The following is a 23,085-nucleotide window of genomic DNA, read 5'->3' on the forward strand; positions in this document are numbered from 1 at the left end:
TCTCTTCAGGCCTTAGAGCCAGAATATTTCTTTAGGATATTTCTTCCAGCTAAGCCTCCTGGAGAGCAGCACACTGCATCTTTGGGCCTGCTCCCCCATCTTTATAGGAGGGTCACTTATGATGGCCATCAGAACCTCATTTTTAGAGCCTGCCATTGTCCTGGGTCACTTTCTTTTACAGTCATGGGAATGTCCTGTCTGAATTTACAGAAGACCCTGCAGGCTTCCCTAATGAAAGGCCCCGGCTCCCTTCTGCTGAGTTTGTCAATGGAGGAAAGCTGGATCTCCCAGCCCCAACTCCTCCTGCTCCCATGTGCCTCTTGCCCTTGGGGACTTCCATAAAGTATGGCTTTTCTGTGGGGCTGGTCTCATGGGAACACCTTCCACTGAACTCCAGCCATCTGTAAACTCAATTCCCCCACCCTGGGAAGTACCGGCACATTTAAAAAAGACTTTTTAAAGGGCAATCGGCATATAGAGGCCCAGACACAAAACACCTTTCTACCCCTGCTCACTAAGGAACACCCTCATGTCCCACCCCACACACCTCAACCTATTCCACAACCAGCATAATTGAGTGGGTGGGGGAGCAGAGAGGGACAGTGCGTGAAAACAGAACCCAAGAAGCCAGGAAAGGGCCTTTCCTTGGTAAAAGCTGAGGTTTCTTGGCTGGGAAAGGAATGGGGCAGAAATGAAGTGGGGACAGGTGAGAGTGCCTGTGTGAGGACTAGAAAGTGAGCAGTGGGGAAAACACTTTGAGGACCTAGGGAGTGGGAGATGATGACAGCTGAGAGAAGAGGAGGAATTTAAAAAGTGCTGCTACGTGTTATGAGTTGGATCCCTTTGAAAGATGCAAAGAAATACAGGAATTCATTTTTTTATTATACGTGGCTAATGGACTGTGTTTCCTTGGTCCAGTTCTCTTCTCCCCTTCTGGGTAGTACCCCAGGAGGTATGTGTCACCTCCATTCAGGACTGATACACACACATCTTAGCAGCGCTTCTCTGACAACTGAATCCCCCAACTCCTCCAGGGTTCTCTCCTTTGGCTCTGCGTTAGCAGCTTAACAGACTCTTGATGCCCAGGCTCCATCCCAGACCAGTTCAATTAGGGTCTCTGTGGGTGGGACCTAGGACTCTGTCATTGGTAAAACCCCAAGTGATCAAGTGTCAGGCAGGGTTGAGAAGGATTGTCCATGTTTGGTCATCAGCCAGATAGGAGCCAAACCCTTTGAGATTCAGCATCTAGTAACCAGAAGATATCTGCCTAGTACCTGACATTATTGCTTATCAAGAGTCCCCAGCTCCCAAGGGACTTTCTCAGCAGTCAAGCTTAAGCAACAGTAGGGATCAGTTTGGCAAGACATGCACTGCTAGTTTTTGCAGATACAAAACCCCAGATTTTTCTTGAAAAGTCTGGAAGGCCCCAGAGATGCTTCACCTGTATCTGTGAATGGGCCCACCTCGTTAGCTCACCTGTGGCCCCCATGCCCACTGTTCCAACCCCTCTGCCAGCTGCTGCTGTCCCTCGGGGGACACGGCTCACATCTTCCCAGAGGAGCACCTATTTTTCTGATACACACTCACCAGCATCACTGTCCCTCCCCTGGATCAGCTGCTCCCCACAGGCCTCCCTTCCACTGCCCCTTCTGACACAGCCCCTCCTCCTCGATAGGCCCCCTACCGCTTCCACCTAGTCTTCCTGATGCCAGGCCCTGGGGCCAATCATCTGTCACAAGGGTAGTGAGAACACCCATGTTTTTTTTTCTGCTTTGGGTCCTAACACAGGGCCCATGGCAGAGGCACTGCTGACCCCAGATGTCCACCACCAAGCCTGGGTCTCGCCCCTCCACCCAACTACTTTCAGAGCAGTTTCCCATTCGCTCAGTCTCTCCCCGAGCCAGCAGGCCTGCACCAGAGCCTCCAGACAGGTCTACACTGCAGCACCTGACACACCTACAGCCCAAGGAAAGGGGGGGTGGTGCTTACACACCCTGTTACACTGGGAAGATGTGGCATATTAGCAGGTCGGTATTCCACAACTGTCACTGGAAGGTGAGAAAGGCCATGGAGAGGAAAGGGCATGGGAATGCAGGAGTCCAGAGCACCCAGGGAATGTCACCCTGCTCCCTCTCTCCAAGCTGCTTCAAATACTCTAGAACAGTGGTTCTCAACCTGTGGGTCGCGACCCCTTTGGGGGTCAAACGACCCTTTCACAGGGGTCGCCTAAGTCCATCAGAAAACACATATATAATTACATATTGTTTTTGTGATTAATCACTATGCTTTAATCATGTTCAATTTGTAACAATGAAATTGGGGGTCACCACAACATGAGGAACTGTATGAAAGGGTCACAGCATTAGGAAGGTTGAAAACCACTGCTCTAGGAGCACCAGGGGTCTGGAAGGGGCATTGAAGGTGGGTAAGAAATGCACCAGGAGGACCTCATATGTTTTCTTTTAAAATTTCTTCAAAAGGTTTGGGACTTCTGTAATGGTTAATTTTAAAACTGTGTCTGATGAATACCTACACAAAAGCCATTGGTCCTCCGGCTCTCTCCATGCCTCCAGAGCTAGTCTCCGAGGTGAGCAGCTAATTCTTCATCACCTGCAATGCCCTCAGGCACCACCTGGCTCCTTGCCCACAGCTGAAGATTAGCCTGATACCCCACCACCCAAACAGCTGGAATCAGTTCCTCTGTTTGACTCTCAGGAAGTCTGGGGAGACCTGTGGCATCTAGTCCTTTTCTCTATCATCTCTTCCCAGGCTTCTACTTCCACCCAGACTCAATTTTGTTTTAATCTTATTAAGATTATGGGATGGAAAAAAGTGCCCAGATTTCAGAACATGGAAAGACAAGACTCAAAATGGATTGGCTGTGAGGAATAGAAAGGGTGTGTGGTGTGTGTGTGTGTGTGTGTGTGTGTGTGTGTGTGTGTGTGTCGGGGGGTGGGGGTGGGGTCCTGGGCAGCTCCGAGGTCTCAGCTTGTGTAACTGGGCAGATGGCGTAATTCACCAAGCAGAGCAAGAGATGAGTTTGAGGTCTCTCTGGGACATCTGAGTACAGCTGTAGGAGAATCTCTGGCTGTGCTGGTCTCAACAGCCTCTGGCTATAAGTGAAGACACAGGCCTGGCTCAGATTACAGGAACGTATAGAGACCAAAAGGGAAGAAGGCCCAAAACCAAAGCCGGAACATTTAAAGGAACAGAGACCTTGAAGGAGAGGAGCAGCAGCCAGGCTGCAGGAGGGAGCGGAGGGGGCCCTCCCGAACAAGGGGAGCAGCCTCTCAGGAGGCTCCAATGCTGGTCAAGATTAACAACTGGAGGTGGCCATTGGACGTGGGGGCAGGGTCCACTGGCACAATGAGGGAGAACAGGGAAATGCGGTGAGCAAGGGACACCCAGGGAGGTAAGGAAAGAGGTTCTGAGATGGGAAGACTTCCTTCAGCATGTTTAGTTATGGCTCTTAAGGAAGTGGAAGTATTTGAAGATGGAGATGAGGACCGGCAGATGGGGTAGGCTCCCAAGGAGGCAGGGGTGCTGGGGCCAGGACAGAGGAGTCCCAGACAGGTGGATGTCCCTCCACCCTAATGGGACAGGGGGAGGAATGTGATGGGATCAGGTCAATCTGTGGTTGGATACTGGAGAGCAAGATGTCAACGGCTCCCTTGCCATCTGAAGGTTCCTGTTGTCTTCCTAGGGCAGAGGGTGTGGTCACCTGCCGAGAGTGATGTTGGGGATGAGGGCCCAGATCTCAGGCTGTGGAGGTTCAGTGAGCTGAGGTGGAGGGTTGGAGAGTGCCTTCAACTGACTATTCTTTGTGGTTTTCTTCCCGTTGATTTTCTCCAACAGAATTTGGCTCTGGGTAGCAGTGCAGAGGCAACCTACTGAATCTCACCAGGGCTGTTTGTGAAAGGCAGGCCTAACTGGAGGCCAGGAGGAGCTGGATGGGAGGGAGTGGAGGTACTGGAAGTTACCGATGGGAAGCTCAAGGGACAGAGGCTATGGTCAATCTTTAGTGGGCCAGTTTAGAGATGGACAGTTCAGTGATGGTGAGGTTCCAGGGGTGGCCTTGCAGTGAAGACCCCTGAGAGGTCAAGGAGCAGAGAGGCTGGGGTAGAGGATGCTGTAGTCCCCCAAGGGGAAGGGAGAGGAACCTTAGAAGGCAGGTGCCAGAGTCTTCCGTATGTGGGGAAAGCGGGAAGACATCGGATAGAAGCTAGGGAAGTGGGGTTCACCTTAAGACCTGGAACCTCAAAGGCACAGGCAGTCTGATCAGATGGTGGGACGGAAACAGCCCAGGAGACACAGGGCCTTGACCCCACCTCCTACCTCTGATGTGGCGGAAAGAGGGACAGAGTAACCCCAAGGAAACCACGTTTCAGGGCAGGGAAGTGACAAAAGCTAAGTCCAGTAGGGAATCTGTTGGTCACGGAGGAAGGGTTTGCAAGGGTGATCTTTCAACAAACATTTATTGAGCAGCCACATCTGCCAGGTCCTAGGATTGACACAGTCCCTGCCCTCATGGTCTTAGATACTGACAGAAGCCCAGTGGAAAGGCCTGGGGTAGGGGGAAGGGACAGTGGGAGGTACAAAGGCCGCAAGAAGCTTTCTTTTCTTGAGCAGAAGCCCAGACATGTGAGGAGTGGTGGCCTGAATCTGTCATGCCCTCTCAACTAACAAGGACTAAAGTCTCCTTGCCCAGAGTCTATGCAACCATTCCTTCCTCGGTTCACTCTTTGACCAAGACGTATGAATGCCTACTGCTTGTAGGGCCTTTAGGTGTGTGGGCTAGGCTGGGCAGAGGGATGGAGGAGGGGGCAGAGCAGGGCGTGGGTATTGGCCACAAGGTTATAAGAGATTGGTGGCCAGCAGTTGTAGAGGGAGGCAACTGGGGCTCTCAGAGGCTTGTCTGAGGGGGACCTGGGCTGGTGGGGGGCCTCTCTCAGGAGAGGAGTGATGGGGCTGCATTTGGAGGGACTTCCTGGATTTGGGGATTCTCTACAGGGGTCCTGTCAGAATCTTGGGGAGAGATTCCTGCCCCAAGAGTCTGGGGTGATTGGCCTCCTGCCCTGCCTCCTCTGAAAGAGGCATCAATCTGGGGAGCAACAGAGGGAGGAAGAGCAAAGAAGCTGTTGAGCCACTGAGCTAAATGGGGGGACCCCCGGAGGGAGTGGCCAAGAGACCGCCCTGCCCGTTGCACCAGTCGGGGTTGGTTGATGGCTGGCTTTTGGAGGCAAGCAAGACACTCCTGGAGGTTGGCAGGATGGTTGGGAGGCTCTGTATTGGCAAGGGTAGTGGCTTGGACCATCGGGGAAGGACAAGTCCATCGGGGGGCACAATACGGTTTGAGTGGCAAGTGGATGTGACGAAGGCGGATGGCTCTTTGTATCCTGCGAGACAGGTGGCTGATCCCACGGTGGATGGCAGCATGCTCCTGGTGCCCGGCAGGCTGGCTGGGAGATGTGGCATCGGGGATGACTTGCGCGGTGGGATTGTGGGGAGGCCAAGCCAGGAAGCGGCATGCACCTCGGGGCAGACGGGAGGCCCGGCAGGTGTGGGATGCTCTTAGTGCTCTCAGCAGGGGGCGGGTTGGCCGGGAGTATGTCGCAGCGGTCTCCATGGGCTCCAAGCACTTTCCAATACAGAACCTCAGATTGAGGGCTGGAAGGGACTCAGGGGCCACCCAGTCCAACCTTCCACTCTGTTCAGATCCTCTTTTCCCCTAGACAGGGGACTGCCCATTAACAAACCTCAGGGACAGAAGGGTCACAACCCATAAGCCACTGTCCCATTACTGGATGGCTTTAAAGAAGTTCTTTCTTACCTGGAGTGAAATTTGCTTGTGTGAGCCCTACGTGGTGCTGCCCTGTGCCCTTACAACCCCTCAAATTGGCCCTCAGTTGTGCCCACCCTCCTTGTTGAGGAGGGGACAGAAATACGTAAGGAAGCTCCCAACAAACGCAATGCCTAGTCCAGAAAAGAGACAGCTCTGGAAGGAAGCACTCTATCAGCAGTTAAGAAGAGAATATATGGTTACTGAAGGCCCCTCATCTGGAGGGAGGGCTGGAGTGGTCCAGGCCCACAGGCCTTTGAAGATTATCCTCAGGACAGCTCAGGTCTGAGAGTCACCTGCTGTGGTTGTGTCCCCTGGAAAGCGGGGAGGCAGGAATCCTGAGCCAAACTTCTGGGCCACTCACCGAGTTTTCAGCATCTGAGTCCTCGGAGCTGCTGATCACCACAACGCGCTCCTCTGAAACAAGGCAGAGGAGGCAGCGTCAGGCCCTGCTGGGAACGCCCGCTCCTACCCACCCCACCCGTTCTCCCGTGGGGACCTTCGCTGGCCAGTGGACTGGGTGGGTGATGTGTGGCCTGCAAGAGGGGATGCCAACATTCGCCGTGTGTGCCTATGGGATCTGTTTATTCACAGTGGCTTCCACGACTGCCTGCTGGGCCCTGTCTGTGAATACCTGATTCAGCTGCTGACCCTGAGAGCAGCATTTGCTCTCTGTGGAGGCCTGACAAGCACCACCTGGGTTAGAACCTTTTGTAATCCTAAAGAAGCTCATTGGTGTATTCCAATTCTCATACCTGTGAGAATGTTCAGTTAAAAAATAGCCTATAGCCAAAGCCGGTTTGGCTCAGCGGATAGAGCGTCGGCCTGCGGACTGAAAGGTCCCAGGTTCGATTCCGGTCAAGGGCATGTACCTGGGTTGCAGGCACTTCCCCAGTGGGGGATGTGCAGGAGGCGGCTGATCAATGTTTCTCTCTCATCGATGTTTCTAACTCTCTATCTCTCTCCCTTCCTCTCTGTAAAAAATCAATAAAATATATTAAAAAAAATAGCCTATATCTAGTTAAAACCTTTTGATTTACCAATAGCATTTGTGAGCAAGGAATATCAGTTAGAGCTGGGTGTGTGGGCAGGGTCAGGGCCCGGGCTGGGACCTAGAATGAGAACAAGGCTGGACTGTCTTGAACATTCCAGAATTCTAAGGGTTGACCTCTAGTCTTGCCAAAGGACTTCCTATTTGGCAGTGTCCCTGAAAGATATTTAGGACAAATGAGGGCCCTCAGGCGGTAGCCTTTGCAGAAAAATTTGGGACCAGATGGGTCCATGGCCTTTACTCAAGTCCTCTCTGGGAATGTGCTAGACACCCACCAAACAAACATTTCATGGGGAGACTCAGGCTGTGCAGAGGCACGGTGCTAGGTTCTGCACGAGTGTGTTGGGGGAAGGAGCTACCGAACTGTGAACTTCAGCTCCTGGTGCTCCCCACACTGGAATCCCAGCGAAGCACATGGTGAAGTAAACCACATGCACTCTCACCCCCCAGGCAAACTGTGGGCTCTCCTTGCCCCGTCTGGTAGCAGCTGAGGGCAGGACACAGGGAATGCTGTTGGCTTTGGGCTCCCTGGGTGGGTCAGGATGCAGAAGAGGGGCCCCACCCAGCCCCTGGAAAACAGCATGCAGGCCTCAGCCTCTGCTGTCCCTGACCTCCCTACCTGCCTCCCCACAGTCGCCAGTCTCATGGTTGGTGAGTTCCTCATTTCCTGCGGTGTGGCTCTCAGGGCTCTGGGACCCCTCCACGGCCAGTGGTGAGACTGCCTTGGAGGTGCTGGGCCTGGGCTGCTCGGGGGAGCTCAGGGACAACCTGGCCTCCTTCTCTTCCTCGGACTCCATCTTGATAACCTTCCTGCGGCACTCGGTCTGGCAGGACTTCCTCCTCTTCTGTGGCGTGGCTGTGTTGGAGACCTCCTGTGCAGTGGGAAGTCACAGTGCCGGGTCAGGAGCCTCCAGGGGCCCTAAGGTGGTGGGCAGAGACCTAGACCTGGGTGGCTGGGGCCTGTGGCCTTCCCCTCTGCCTCTCCACACAGAAAGTCCTCCCAGGTTGCCATGCACACTGGCCCTGCCTACTAACCACCGGCCTCTGCCTGCCCTGGGAGTGGCTCATATGCTTAGTGTAGAGGGAACTTCCTGACAGGGCAGCGGAGGGAAAGGAAGGGCATAGAGCAGGTGCTGTCTAAGGTCTGGGTTCTCACTCAACTCCACGTCTTACTTCTTGCTGGGATCTGGGCTCTCAGGAGGGGAGGCAGGACTGCAGAAAACTTACCTCTCTACAGGAGGGGTCTTTGATGGAGTAGGCGTACATTGGCACAGGGTGTGTCCCAGGCACCGACTGTACCACAGCCACAGGTTGAGCCTCAGCCAGCCCCAGGGCCTGCACCTGAGCTATCTGTGCCCCTGCTGGCTGCAAAGTCAGAAAAGGAGAATCAGAAATGACTATGCAGCAGGATAAGGGCTGGGAACCTAGGCCTAGGGTCAGCCCGATTCCCAAGGCCTCACCCAGCCATAGGTACAGGCTGTTCAGTCCAAAGCCTAGAAGCCTTAGGGACCAGGAGTCTTCCCCACACCCTCCATGTCTGCACCGCATGACCCTGAGGTGCTGGCATCCAGGAATCACTGCCCAACAACTCCTCCAGGCTTGCTCGACATCTAGCCTACGCAGCTCCAGGGACAAAATGCTCACTGCTGCAGGAACCAGTTCCTCTACAGCAGCCAAGTTGTAATAGGAAGGACACCCTTCTACTGAGCTGAAACTGGCCTCCCTGTGGCCTTCACTCTGCCCGAGGGGCTTTAACTCTGCCTGTGTCAGAATAGCCACTAACGCATCTTGGACAAATCACTTAAAACTCCTGGGGCCTCAGGCCCTCTCTGTAAATGGGAATAATCATGCTCTCTACCCCCCAGGCAGTGTGGATGAAGTACATTACTAAGTAAAATGCTAGAAAGAGCACCTGGCACTCAGTACCTGATGGTGATGACAGTGTTTTTATTACCGCTCTGTGCCAGGCTCAGTGCAGGTGCTTCATGTACCCATCCCTAATGAAGTAGAGGCAGCTCCTCAGAAAGTCTGACAGAATTTTCATGATTCAACAAATTTACTCCTACGTATGTATCCAAAGGAACAGGAAACAGATGTTTCAACAAAAACTTGCATATGAATGTTCACAGAAACACTATTCACAATAGCCCAAAATGTCTGCCAATAAAATGTGGTGCACCCATACAGTGGAGTGTTATTCAGCCATAAAAAGGAATAACATTCTGATACACACACATGAATGAACCTTGAACACATTATGCTGAGTGAAAAGAAGCCAGCCACAGAAGGATATATATTGTATATTTCCATTTATGTGAAATATCCAGAATAGTTAAATGTATACATGTAGAAAGCAACATGGTTGTTGCCAGGGGGTGGGGGTGGGCACAATGGGGAGTGACTGCTTCATCCTTCCGGGTTTCCTTTTTAGGCAATGGAAATATTCTGGAACTAGATAGTTGGGATGGTTGTACAAGATTGTGAGTGTAGCCCTGGCTGGTGGCTCCGTGGTTAGAGCATCAGGCCACGTACCAAAGGGTTGGGGGTTCAATTCCCAGTCGGAGGCATGTACCTGGGTTGCAGGTCAATCCCCGACCCTGGTCGAGGAGGCAACCAATTGATGTGTCTCTCTCATGTTGATGTGTTGTTGTTTTTTTCTCTCTCTCTCCCTCCCTCACTCTCTTCCACTCTCTCTAAAAATCAATAGAAAAATATCCTCAGGTGAGGATTAACAAAAAAAGATTGACTGTACTAAATGTAACTGAATTTTATACTTTAAAATGGTTAAAATAGTTTTCTAGGGGGCCAATGGGGGAAAAAACGGGGCATATGTAATATTTTCAATAATAAAGATTAAAAAAATAAAATAGTTTCCTTACGTGAATTTTACCACAATAAAAATATAGTTTTAAAACAAGAGGTAAGTACCACCCTATGATTATCACAAATCTACAGAGAAGGAAACTGAAGCACGAGAGAGGAAATTATTTCCTACGGTCACAGACCTAATAGGGGCCTGGACTAGGGTCGGAACAGTGCTGTGAAATGGGAGTTCCCTTCCAGCGCCGCGCAACTTGCTTTTCTTCAGTCTCTGTGTCCTTTACACCCTCCTGCCACCCTTCCGTACTGTGTGAAGCTGAACGGCTTGTAAAAATGAGTGAGTGATGTGGGAAGTGCTCCTTTGAAAGGAGAGGCCCACACTCCTGACCATTGGTGCTTCTAATTCTATGTGATGATCATCAGTCAGGAGCACGCAGTCTGTCCACAGGGTGAAAGCAAGGCATTCCATCGCAGCAGAAGGACCCTTCATCAAGTAGAGCTGCATTGGAAAAGCCAGGTGACCGACTGTGAGATTACAAGGCCTGGGATACTTTCCTAGTTGGGACAAGCTTTGCCCCTCTTGTGTGGGGAAAGATGTGGCCAGGCCTACTCTCAGAGGACACCAGCGATGATCTGGCCAAACCCAGGCTGGGGTAGACAGGGAAGGCCCAGTACAAGGGCGCCACGTGCCGGGTACCGGACCGGAGACAGGCAGGGCTCTTTTTGGTATCATCAATGCTCTGATGTGGGCTGTGGGCTCCTCCGCTGTCTGCTATAATGATTGACTTCCCTCTTTCTTCCCCCATTCCTGGGTTTCTTTTTTTTTCCTCCTTTTTACAGAGAGGAAGGGAGAGAGATAGAGAGCCAGAAACATCAATGAGAGAGAAACATCAATCAGCCGCCTCCTGCACACCTCCCACTGGGGATGTACCCGCAACCAAGGTACATGCCCTTGACCGGAATCGAACCTGGGACCTTTCAGTCCGCAGGCCGACGCTCTATCCACTGAGCCAAACCGGTTACGGCAATCCTGGGTTTCTTTTGCACAACATATTTACAAAAAGGGAGGAGAGTTGTCTTGGGGTCAGAGAATGAAGCCTGTGTGGGGGAAGGGCAGAGAATGGACAATCTCTGACTCCAGGGAAGTGCACAGTCTATAGTGAGTGCTCTACGCCAGTGTTTTTCAAACTATATTTACTGTGACCCATTAGTAGATCATGAAAGCAATCGAGTGGGTCATGACCCGCATTTTTTATATTACATAGAACAGGAAATATAGTAATCCCATGTATAAGTGTCATTTGTTTTGCAAAACTTCTGTTTTAACTAAAGGTATGTGTGTATGTCTACTCTACAGAGTGTAGGCTAGATGTAAAAATATATTTTTTACAATGGGTGGGGGCCAAAAAGTTTAAACCATCTATTATATATTTAAAAACAAAAAAAGTAGCCCTGGCCAGTGTGACTCCGTTGGTTGAGCATCGTCCTATGCACTGAAAGAAGGCTGGTTCAATTCCCAGTCAGGGAACTTGCCTGGGTTGCAGGCTCCATCCCTGGGCACATGCTTGGGTTGTGGGGTGCATGCAGGAGGCAACTGATCGATGTTTCTCTCTCCCATAGATGTTTTCTCTCTCCCTTTCCCTCTCCCTCCCTCTTTCTCTAAAATATCAATGGGGACATTAAAAATAAGTATGGGTGAGAAAGTGGAAAAATTGGAACCCCAATTTTTGGTAGAAATGTAGAATGAATGGTACAGCCACTATGGAAAATTGCAGGGCAGTTCCTCAACAAATTAAAAATAAAACTACCATATAATCCACCAATCCACGTATAGGTAAATTTTATGTTACGTGTATTTTGTCACCATTAAAAAACTTTCTTTTTTAAATTGAAAAGATCCTGCTTTACCTTTCACGTCTGGCTCTACAGGCTGCTGGCCAGTAAAAGACCTTTCCCTATGGGCCGTGAACTCCTCAAAGGCAGGGTTTGTTCCCCTTTGCCTCCATTCTACCCTCCCTGACACCCACCCCCAATATTAACGAAGCAGGGGACACATGAGGCTCAGTAAGAAAAAAAATATCATGATGACTGATTTATAATTGTTTCATAGCTTTAAAATTTTTTATTTTTTTCATTAAAGTGTTGTAACATCATTGCAAAAAAAGTCTATGAGAAACAAAAGAGGGGATGCCCGAGCTACCCCACTCCCCCAGAAGTCCTAGTTGAACCTGTGGGCATGTTTTGTCATCTCTGCCTAGGCATACCGTTGAATAAAAGTTAACCAACAGTTTCAGGAGGGATGAGTGTTGGCACCAGAGGCCCAGACAGGGACGTGGATCTAGGAGCTGCCTTCCTCCTGGATGATGGACCTGACTCTCCTGGAACAAACCAGACCTGCCTGCCTCATTGGAGCTGCCTCACTTGTCTTTTGCACTCACAGTGTTATTACTCCCTTCCTTTCCCCCAGCTCCACCTGCCTACGTACCCACTCCTCTAGCCTATTACTTAAAGACCACAAGAGGCTCTGCAAAAAAGAGCATTCTTCTCATGCTCCAAGTTCAAACTACTTAGTAGTGGGTAGTGAGAAGTCACCTCAAGATAAAGACACGGCAAAATGTCTAGACCTTACATGGACAGTATGGGCTTTCTTGCTGTTTAGCAACTAGCAACTGGCACCTGGAAGACAGCTGAGATCTGTGGGCCCAGGGCACTTTCCACTATTATTCATATGCTTTCTTTGGGGACATTATCCTAGCACTGTATGTAATACAAAACAACCTAAATATACATCAACAGAGAACTGGCTGAATAAAGCATGCTATAGTCAGTGGTCCACCATGCAAGTGCAAAAAGGCACCAGGAAGGAATATTTGATGGGGTGAAAAAGCCTGGGCACAATGCTATGTATACATGGTACTATGCTACCTGTGTGCAAAAAGAGAATGGAAAAAGCAAATATCTATAATTGTTTTTACTTATAATTACATAAAGAAATTCTGGAAGGAAATGTAATGTTAAAAAAAGATAGGTATGTGAGCATAAGAACTGACAGATGGGAGGAAAAGATGGGAGTGAGACATTTCTCTCTCTGTTTTTATTTCTGACCATATGATTATATTTCCTATCCAACAATTAAAATGTCTTTTTTTTTCTTTCCTTTGATCACTTTTGGAGCTATGTACAGTATATAGGGATGTGATACCCAAGGCAGGAGTTGGCTTCTAGTCCTGCCCCAGGCCACTGGTTAAGCCACACCCTCTCTCTGGATATTAGCTTCATCTTCTGTAAAAGGGGGGTTTAGACTCTATGCTCTCTCTTAGCTGTAAAATACTCATATCTAAAAGTCCTGCCTCCTCCAGGAAGCCTTTCCCGATTGCCTTAGCGTTCACCATTCTCCCTCTCCTATGGGCCATGCTATAGTAAAGCAAATCCAGGCAGGCTTGCCACCCTGACCACCCACACCAGAAGACCTGCTTTTCATGGATGTCTGATCAGTTCTGGACAGGCAGGCACATGCAAACCTGGATAAGCAGGATGGGGAGGAGACCAGATACCTGGTTCGGGAAGGGACCGAGGAAACTGATCCTGGTGGAGAGTGTCACGCATGCAAGCACCCAAGAGGGCAAGTCAGAGGGGCGCCATTGCATTTTTACCCAGGGAAACACTCTAAGTCAGAGCAGTCCAGAGATGGGAGTGACAGCCTTCAAAAATGAGTGAGCTTCCTGTCCTTAAGGGTGTGTGCATGAAAGCTGAACGGTGACAGGTCAGGGGCACTGCAAAGGGAACGCAAACATTAGAGGAGGGATCGTTAGCTTCCAACTCTTGAGAAACTATGGTTCTTGGATATATGCTGACCCTGAAATCATACCAATCGACCCCAGGCTGCTGGATGGCCTCATTCTCCATTTCTTTCCAAGAACCATGTTTGGGGGAAGAAGAGGGAAAGGTCCACCTGCTGAAAAGACTCAAATATCCAGGATGGGGTGCAGGGAAGGGAGAGGTCATCAGGAGTGCCCATCAGTGATCACCTCCTTTGTTTTCTGTCCACTCCTAAGGCTTAACTGCTCCTGAACCCATCAAGAGCTCATGTCCCATCAAGAACTACTGTGACATTTAGGAACCCAGAGAAAGCCAGCAATCCTCTCTCCTACTGAAAACTCCAGCCCAGCCACTTGCTGTTCATTTTCCAGGTATCCTCCTTACTCTATCACCTGCAGATACAGGGACAAAACTCAGTTTCCTTTCTGACATAGGGGAACTCTCAACCTGCCTGACCTTCTGGACTGTACCGCCTCCCTGCCAGACCTCAAACCCATCTCACCAGATCAACGTCAGAAGGCTCCCTGGGAGTGCTGGTTGCCTCTGGGCTGGCTCTCCTGGGTAGAGCTGCATCTGCAGAATACAGAGAAGGTCATAGCAGGCTAGGGACACTCCTGGTGAGAGGGCTCCTGGCCTGGGAGAGTAAAAGAGGGAAGGGGGGAATGTGCCTATTGCTTTTCTTGGGTACCCATTCTCCAGGGCCTCTCACAACACTGGAGCACTCCATGGAGGGGCTAAGAGTTGGAAGAAAAGCTCCCTGACTGCAGTGGGCATGAACCCCGCCAGAAGGGAGAAAGGGGTGGCATTAGCATCAGTGAGCACTTGCCCTTAGCCCCAAACAAGTACACCTCTCTCCATCTCTAGGCCAACACCAAAGCAATATGTGAACGATGCTAAAGGTGCGACTGCCTGCTGTCTTCTCCATGACACTCTTCTGACCTGAAGCCTGGGTTTTATTAAATCTAATCTAAATCTCTCATGCTTTGGATTAAAATATGTAACTCCTTTCTTTGTCACTGCCCAGTTACAACCCCCAAGGCAAGCTGTCTAAACGTCTGTGGGGTCATTTCCTGTATACGGGGTAACATTCACTGCATTGACGGAGAAGGCACAAGTCCGTGCCCACTCTAGACTTTACTTTTATGAGCCCATATCCATCAGCTCCAATGGCAGGAAGGAGTGAGCCCTTTCTCACTGACACCTGCCTTGGGGCCTTCAGATTCTTAGCTGCCTTCCCCCTTTTCATACCAGCTGTCCAGAGCTCAGATTCCACCCCAGAGATTTGCTCAAAAAGCCATTAAAGCCTCCTCACCCTGGAGGTCCTCTCGCACATCCCACCCCTTGAAAGCTTCTTGAAAGTCCCCTGCCGTATCCAGCTCTTTGGAGCTGCTATAAGGCCTGAATTTGGACTGCAGAGCCAAGCTCTGTCTCTTTCTCCAGCTATGTGATATGCCCCCATTCTGTCTCCCAGTTGGACTGGACAACTTGAGGTGAGGAACTGGTCTGCTCTTTTCCACCTCCCAAGTACCCAATACCAGGCAGTGCCCACAAAGTGGCAGCTGGTCCAGATGGCAGGCCATTCTGGTGGCAAATAATCTCCACTGAGCCATAGCGTTCTTTGGGGTAAGCACCCAGTCACCCCAGGGGGTTTCCCAGTCCACATCTGCGTGACCTCATATCCCAATTGACTTCTCTGTTGCTGAATACAGGCGGCTTAAGAGAATCTCCTGGAGTGGTCGGTCCCTCTGGGGCTAAAATGATATTGGGTCTAGTTCTCAGCATTGTAGTTTAACTTCCCCAAGGGTCACAAGATCACAGCTAATTCACAGGGTCTTGTACATTAGTAAAACATGACCCCTCTGAGCGGCTGCAGCCCCAGGTCAGGGGCTCCTTTCCACCTTATCCTGTGTCCTGGAACCGACGATGTGGTCAAACCCAAGAGAAATAAAAAAGCCCGTTTCCCTTCCTGTCACAGGAAATGATCTTTCCTGCCCCGCCTTCCTCAGGGAGCAGCAAGGCACAAGCCCTAAATGGTAAACAGGCCAGCTTACCTGTCCCCTTGGTGATGCAAGAGACGAGGTCCTGCAGGCGCTCCTTGAATTCTTCGAAGCCATCAGTGCGCACAGCGGCGTGCAGTCTCTGGGGCTCCTCTTGGCGCAGGCGGCGGAGCGCCTCTCGCAGGAAGCCATGCATGTCCAGCACCTCCTGGTCCGAGGCATAGCGCTTCATCCTCTGCACCAGCACGCTGCCCGTGCGGATGCGCTGCAGCACAGCGTCCAGTTGGCCCAACTGGCCCGCGATCTTCTTGTACTCACTCTGATACCGCGCGTTCACTGCCTCCAGCAGCTCGTTTTCCTGCGCCAGCACATGGGCTACTAGCTGGCGTACACGTGCGCGGATAAGCTCCTCCAGGTTGGCGCGCACGCTTCCCAGCTGGCTAACAGCTGACCGCATCTGCGCCTGCGCCATGCCGAAGGCGCTGTCCTGCTCCTGCAATGCCTGCGTCATGGTGTCCAGCTCCTCCTGCCGCTGTTGGATCTCTGCGGTGATGTCGCACTTGAGGTCACTGTGACCGCTGTCCAGGAGCGCACAAGAGCAGCACAGCGGCTTGGAGCAGCCTCGGCAGTAGATGCTGCGGACATAAAAGGCAGGCCTGATTTAGGGCTCTCCTGCTCCACCCCCCCTTTTTTTTATTCATTCCTCTTAAAAATATGACAAATTTTGAATCATGGTATGTTTCCAGGTTTGTGCTTTCCCCAATTCAGTGTTTGTTGGTATGGTGGTAGTATCCAAACTACCAATAAAACATTAGAATATGGAAGTTACTAAAGTAACTGGCTAGTAGTCTCCATCCATGAAACAATGCAAAGACATTTTTAAAACATCAATCATCTCTTCCCACCACTTCTGAATTTCCTTTCCCCACGTCTGAGGTAACCAGGTAACCATCCTGGGTACATCCTTTCACGCCTCTCTCCATTCAAACAAACCACTTTACACAAATATCCAGACTGTGCAGCTGCTTGCAGGATGCTAAGGACTTGATACATTTCATCCCACTTCATCCTTGCTAGATCTAGCCAGTTAGGGGAGAATGATTGTTTATCCTCATTTTACAGATGAAGAAAATTAGACATTCAGAGGTTTAAAAGTTGGCTCAAATAAATACAGCAATTTTGGGGGGTTGATACTTGTGCTCTAAAAAATGAGATCATGCATAACTTCCTCCTCTAATATAACTTTCATTCAGGATATAGTTCTGGGTTTTTTAAGTATAGAGCTAATGTATTTTCTTTAATAGCTCATTATATTCCAGATAGACTACAACTGATTCAGTCATTCTCCTGTTAACAGACATAACAATGACTTCCTGTTTATGCATTTTTTTCTTTTCCTCTTTCTTTTTCTTTTTGGCTAATATGGACAATACTTTATGTAGCCTTCATTAGGATGGAGATGACCAAAAAAAGTATTGCTAGATCAAAAAATGTGTATATTTTTATTTTTTAATAGATTTCAGCTAGCAGATAATTATATAGCATTTACCACATGTCAGACACAATCATAAATGATAAAATATTAACTCATTTAATCCTCCCAAAATCCTATGGGGCAGAAACTATTATGCCCATTTTAAGGATGTGGAAGCTGAACAAGAGGTAAAAAAAACAACTTGTCCAAGGTCACACAATTAGTAAGTGATAAGATGCAAACTGTGGTAGGCAGAATAATGGCCCCCATCCGTGTACCAATTCCCAGAACCTGTGAATATGGTAGTTTACATGGCTAAAGGGCTTTGCAAATGTGATTACATTTAGAATCATAAGATGGGGAGATCATCCTGGATTATCAGGATGGTCCCAATGTGATAACAGAGGCCTGATAAAGGAAAGGGAAGAAGCAAGAGAGTGAAAGAAGGGAGTAGTGATCATAGAAGCAGAGGTCAAAGTGAGACTATCCTGCTGGCTTTGAAGATGTAAGGGGGTGGGTCATGAATCAAGGAATGCAGGCAGCCTCTAGAACAGGGGTGGGGAACCTTTTTTCTGCCAAGAGCCATTTGGATATTTATAACATCATTCTTGGGCCATACAAAATTATCAGCCTAAAAATTAGCCTGCTACAGGTGGTCAAGCATTAAACTCACCCCTAATGCCTTGGCAGGGCCAGACCAAATGATTTTGAGGGCCTCATACAGTCCACCGACCAGACGTTCCCCACCCCTGCTTTAGAAGGAAGACAACTCTGCTGACATCTTGATTTCATCTCAATGAGACCCAATTCAGACTTCTAATCTCCAGATCTACACAATAATAAACTTGTATTGTTTTAAGCCCGTAAGTTTGTGGTAATTTGTTACAGCAGCAATAGCAAACTAATATAAAAACACAAGCAGTCTGGCTCAGAGTCCATGCTCTTAACCATTGCAACACTGCTTCATATGTTACCAGGAAAAATATTGTTATTTACTTTCCCAGAAATATTGTTACTCTAACCGGCAATGATAATACATTAGCCCACCTAAGGAGAAAGGCTCTTAGCCGGAGCCATTTTGGCCTCAATTACTGAGACTAACTTGTCCTAGAACTGACAACAGAAAGCCTGGTAGTCTGCCTGACTCCAATCAGGCACTGGTCCTCAGCGTTGCTGGCTCTCAACCTTCCAAAGTCACCCAAGAAGGTAAAGTGTCAGGGCTTGATCCTCTTGGTTGTAGTTCCTTGCTATTTATCACTTTGAATATTTCTTGCCACTCCCTTCTGGCCTGCATGGTTTCTGTTGAGAACTCAGCTGACAGTCATATGGGCGCTCCCCTGTAGGTAACTAACTGCTTTTCTCTTGATGCTTTTAAGATTATCTCTTTGTCTCTAACCCTTGGCATTTTAATTATGATGTCTCTTGGTGTGGGCCTCCTTGGATTCCTCTTGTTTGGCGTTCTCTGCACTTCCTGGACTTGTAAGTCTATTTCTTTCACCAGGTAGGAGATTTTTTCTGTCATTATTTCTTCAAATGGGTTTTCAATATCTTTCTCCCTTTCTTCTTCCTCTGGCACCCCCCTAAAGCAAATTGTTGGTACACTTGAAGTTGTCCCAGAAGCTACTTACACCATCTTCATATTTTTGGATTCTTTTTGCTCTTCTGATTGGGATTTTTTACTCCCTCATATTCCAAATCGTTGATTTGATTCTCAGAATCCTCTACTCTATTATTGAATCCCTGTAAATTATTCTTTATTTCAGTTACTGTATTAATTTCTGACTGGTCCTTTTCCATGTCTTTGACATTCTCACTAAGATCCTTGAAAGTCTCATGAAGATCCTTATAACCATGGTTTTGAACGCTGTATCCAGTAGTTTGTTTGCTTCCATTTCTTTCATTTTTGATATGTTTGTCTCTGCATTTTGGCTGTTTCCCTGTGGTTGTTTTATGTACTAGGTAGAGCTGCTATGTCTCCTGGGATTGGCAGAATGTAGTATGTGTCCTGTAGGGCCTAGTGCAGGGGTGGGCAAACTTTTTGACTCGAGGGCCACAATGGGTTCTTAAACTGGACCGGAGGGCCGGAACAAAAGCATGGATGGAGTGTTTGTGTGAACTAATATAAATTCAAAGTAAACATCATTACATAAAAGGGTACGGTCTTTTTTTTTTTTTTTTTAGTTTTATTCATTTTAAAGGGGCAGGATCCAGCCCGCGGGCCGTAGTTTGCCCACGGCTGGCCTAGTGGCTCAGCCTCCCCAATCACCTGAGTTGGGCACTCTAGGTGCGCCCCTGTGTGGGCTGTGTGCATAGTCTTGTAGTTGAACCTTGATTGCTGTTGGTGTAACTGGGAGGAGTTGACTTCTAAGCCAATTGGCTGTGAGGACTAACTGCAACAATAGTGGGAGAGCTGCTGTGCAGAAAACACCCCTATGGAGCAGGACTTGCTTCAGTGGGGCTTTGGTGCTCACTGAATCTGCTTCTTGTGTGTGTCGCTTGTGGATGTGTAGAGTTGTAATCTGCTATGGTCTGAGGCTGTATACTGGGTGCACTGGCTTTAGGACCTCCAGGGAGGTGCAAAGTCAGCCACTGCTTGGGCCACCTGGCAGGAACTATAGAAAGATCTGTGGACGGCTGTTATTTGCTACTTGGATTGGGCTTGGAGGCCCAGCTGTGAAGCAAGGGAGGCTGATGCTAGTGTCAGGTCTTGGGCCTTTTATTGACAGGTTTGGGGCATGCTGTCACCAGCTGCAGCTTGTCTGAGAGATTTTAGCAAAAGTTTACAAATGAGATTTTGAAACTTAACCAACTGATTCTAAATTTCACATGATGGAATAAATGGATCAAACAGGTAAGAAATTTCTGAAAAATCAGTGTAAGGAAGGGGAATTTTCTCTGCTAGATAACACATTATAGAACTTTCATTATTAAAAGTGTGGAACTAGTTCTATAACACATTCTAGAACTTTCATTATTAAATTCAAGAGAAAGATCAGCAGAACAGACCAGATAGCCCTGAAATAGGCTCTGACATCTACAAGAATAGTTTATACAATGAAGAAAGTATGCCAAACTAATGGGTATTAAAGGGGTTTTCAACAATTGGAATCAGGGGGAAATGGCTGGTATGGGGGGGGGGGTGTGGATCAAGTTAGAGCTTTGCTTTATACACACTCCATGATACATTAATTCTGATGACTCACAGAATTAAATGTGAGATGCTTCCATAGATATACTATAGTTGACTATTCTCATAATAGTAAAGACCTTATAACCACAAAAGAAATGGAAGAAGTCATGCAATCAACAGATGCAACTATCTAAGAACTCAAAACTGTATATTTTTTGGAAAGATATTCACGGCATCCTATAGTAAGAAAAGCAAGTTAAGGGACATAAGAGTTATTTGTTTTGTTTTAGATGATTACAGAGATAGCAGTAAGGAAAAGAAAAGGTGTATATTGATAAGAGTTACCTCTTTATCTTTTCACCTATTTAGATTTTCCAAAAGTTTCCAAAATTAATTTCAGGCAAAGGAATTTGGATTTTAAATAGGAGTCAATGGGGAACCCTTGAAGAATATCCACTCTAGGAATTACCACAAAGCTTTCTCCTCTTCCCTGAGATGTACTGTTTCACTTACCCCTTTATGGCTGTACAGTGAATTGGCTACATTGTTAATATTTTACATGAAACCCCAACATGTTTCCTGTCTTCCCATCCTAAAGCTGCCTCTGACTGTCAGGCCAGAGGCCACCTGAAAGCATAAAGGGTTTGAGTTCTGGTGGAGGATAGACTCCTGAATTTGAGCTCTTTCAATTCCTAGCTAAGAGGCCTTGAGTATATTACTGTCTCTGAGTCTTAAGGTGCCCATCCATAAAATGAGGATAAAGATGCCTCTCTCGCCTAACCAGTTTGGCTCAGTGGATAGAGGGTCGGCCTGCAAACTGAAAGGTCCCAGGTTTGATTCCGGTCAAGGGCATGTACCTTGGTTGCAGGCACATCCCCAGTAGGGGGTGTGCAGGAGGCAGCTGATCGATGTTTCTCTCTCATTAATGTTTCTAGCTCTCTATCCCTCTCCCTTCCTCTCTGTAAAAAATCAATAAAATATATTTGGGGAAAAAAAAGATGCCTCTCTCATAGACTTGTTGCAAGGACAAAGATAGGCTGGTGTATGTGAGGTGCCAAGTACGCATGGGTCATTCTGGAGCCATTAAAAAGGAGGGGGCATTAAGTACACATATACACATGGGTAGCCCCACTGTTGGTGGGTGAACCTCTCAACCTCAGACAGTAAGGAAACGTCACCACTAAGTGGGGTCCCTGGGCTGTCCCCTTCCCAGTATGGACAAGCCACCCCTGTCCAGCCGCACCTCCTGCTGGGACCAGAGCAGGAGGCTACTTCTGTTGTTCTAGGAAATAGGGTATCTCAGAAACGCAGGAAGCAAAAGCCTTACAAAAATAGGATTAATGGAGGACAGCCAGTCCAGAGTAGGACTTCAGGGCAGGGCCTGGCTTTGCCTGAACAGCAACTGAAAAACTCCCCACTTCACCACCTCTATGCGCCCCCTCACAAGAGTGGACTGGGAGCTTTCACTTTGGAGAAGTAGCAAAAGGAGCAGCCTCCTTTGGAAACTCAAATAATTAGCTAGAGGGCAGTTAAAGGGACCCATCAGTCATTTACACCGTTGTATGGAATGCATTTAATCAGACTGGTTTCCTGCTATGCCCTGGTGACAACGTGGAGGAAATAAGACTCCTGAAGCCAGGAGAGGAGGTAGGTAATTATAGAGCCTGGGATACCTGTAGAGAGTGAAAGCATTATTCCTATGGCCCTTCCTCTTCCAACTATTCATTGGTTGAGAAGAAGGTGACTGAGATGGGAGAATCTGGGGGCTCTGAGAGGAAGATACTAAAGATACTAGTTAAGATACTAGTTAAGAGAAGCAGCAAGGAAAGGTGAATGGAAGAAACCTCACCTGTTTCACACTGTTGTCTTACGCTGGCTCCACATGTATGAATGAGGACAAGAACATTTGTGCTTTTTCTTCCCTACTCTTCCTATGTGGGCCCCTGCTCCCAAGACATAGGGCTAGTATATCCATGGCATACAATGTTCTGTTAGGCCATAACTCATTCGGTAGGTAGCAGATGCACTGCTGTGTGGTACCCCTGCCCCTCCTGCCCTCTTGATGGCAGTGAGTGGCACTATCTACGACTCAAAGGTCACTCAAGCCAGAGACCAGGGGGAATTCCAGATTCCTCCCTGTCCTCTGTTGCTTCAGCAAGTACTCATCATTGCCTGTTGATTCCATCTTCATTTACTGAGTACCAACTACTAGTATGTGCAGGTGTGGGGATAGGATATAAAGGTCACTAAGGCAGAATCCTGGTTCTAAATGAGTTCCCATTGCTACTGCCTTTGTTCTTGCCCCAATAGGGATTATCTCCTTTGGCACTGTTCCCTAATAGGCCGCACTGCCTCTGGTCTCTCTAATCAACCCTTCCCAGTGCCACCAAGACGATATTTCTAAAATGTGATTATTGTCATATGCTGAGGAGACGGCAACGATGCACCTCAGAAGTACAGTTGGATGAGTATCAAGTGCAAGACATTTTTAAAGCATCATATAAGTTATATGTTCATAAAGGAGATTCACTTTTGGGAACAGTTAGGTCACTTGGGGAAATTTATTGAGTTTTGTAATAATGCACTATAATTATATTAGTGAACATTAATGCAACATGAATTTACATGCCAGTAAATGTTACAAGACAGTAAGACAAAGTTTATCACATAGATAAGTACAGTGATTATCAAGCTATTTAAACTTGATCTAATTTCAGGAAATGAAATGGCAAGAAATAGAAATAGCTAAAACAATCACTTAATTAAAACCACAAATAAGAAAAATGGTACTTAATTATTAAGGTAACAATAATTTCATACATATGAGTTAAGTAACATGGTATAAACAGGCAGTTCTTCTCTTTAGTCACGCCAATCTCGAAATACCCCACCAACTCTAACAGCTTTGGCAGGATAAATCCAAATTATAAAATATGCCAAAGCAGGAATTTGTTA

The 23,085-nt window shown here is 48.1% G+C and overlaps 1 protein-coding gene across 1 annotated transcript in view; it reads right to left on the reverse strand.

Moving 5' to 3' along the window:
• The window catches only part of PML (PML nuclear body scaffold), a 47,065-nt gene that overhangs the window by 6,871 nt on the left and 17,109 nt on the right, over positions 1-23,085 (reverse strand). Inside the window, 6 exon segments of the mRNA XM_081101588.1 lie at positions 6,136-6,149; positions 6,152-6,256; positions 7,510-7,762; positions 8,118-8,255; positions 14,032-14,102; positions 15,581-16,161. Of these exon segments, the coding sequence (XP_080957714.1) occupies positions 6,136-6,149; positions 6,152-6,256; positions 7,510-7,762; positions 8,118-8,255; positions 14,032-14,102; positions 15,581-16,161 (1,162 nt within the window).

This window comes from Myotis nattereri (assembly GCF_964212035.1).
Source record: "Myotis nattereri genome assembly, chromosome: 1".
In the NCBI taxonomy this organism is placed as follows: domain Eukaryota; kingdom Metazoa; phylum Chordata; class Mammalia; order Chiroptera; family Vespertilionidae; genus Myotis; species Myotis nattereri.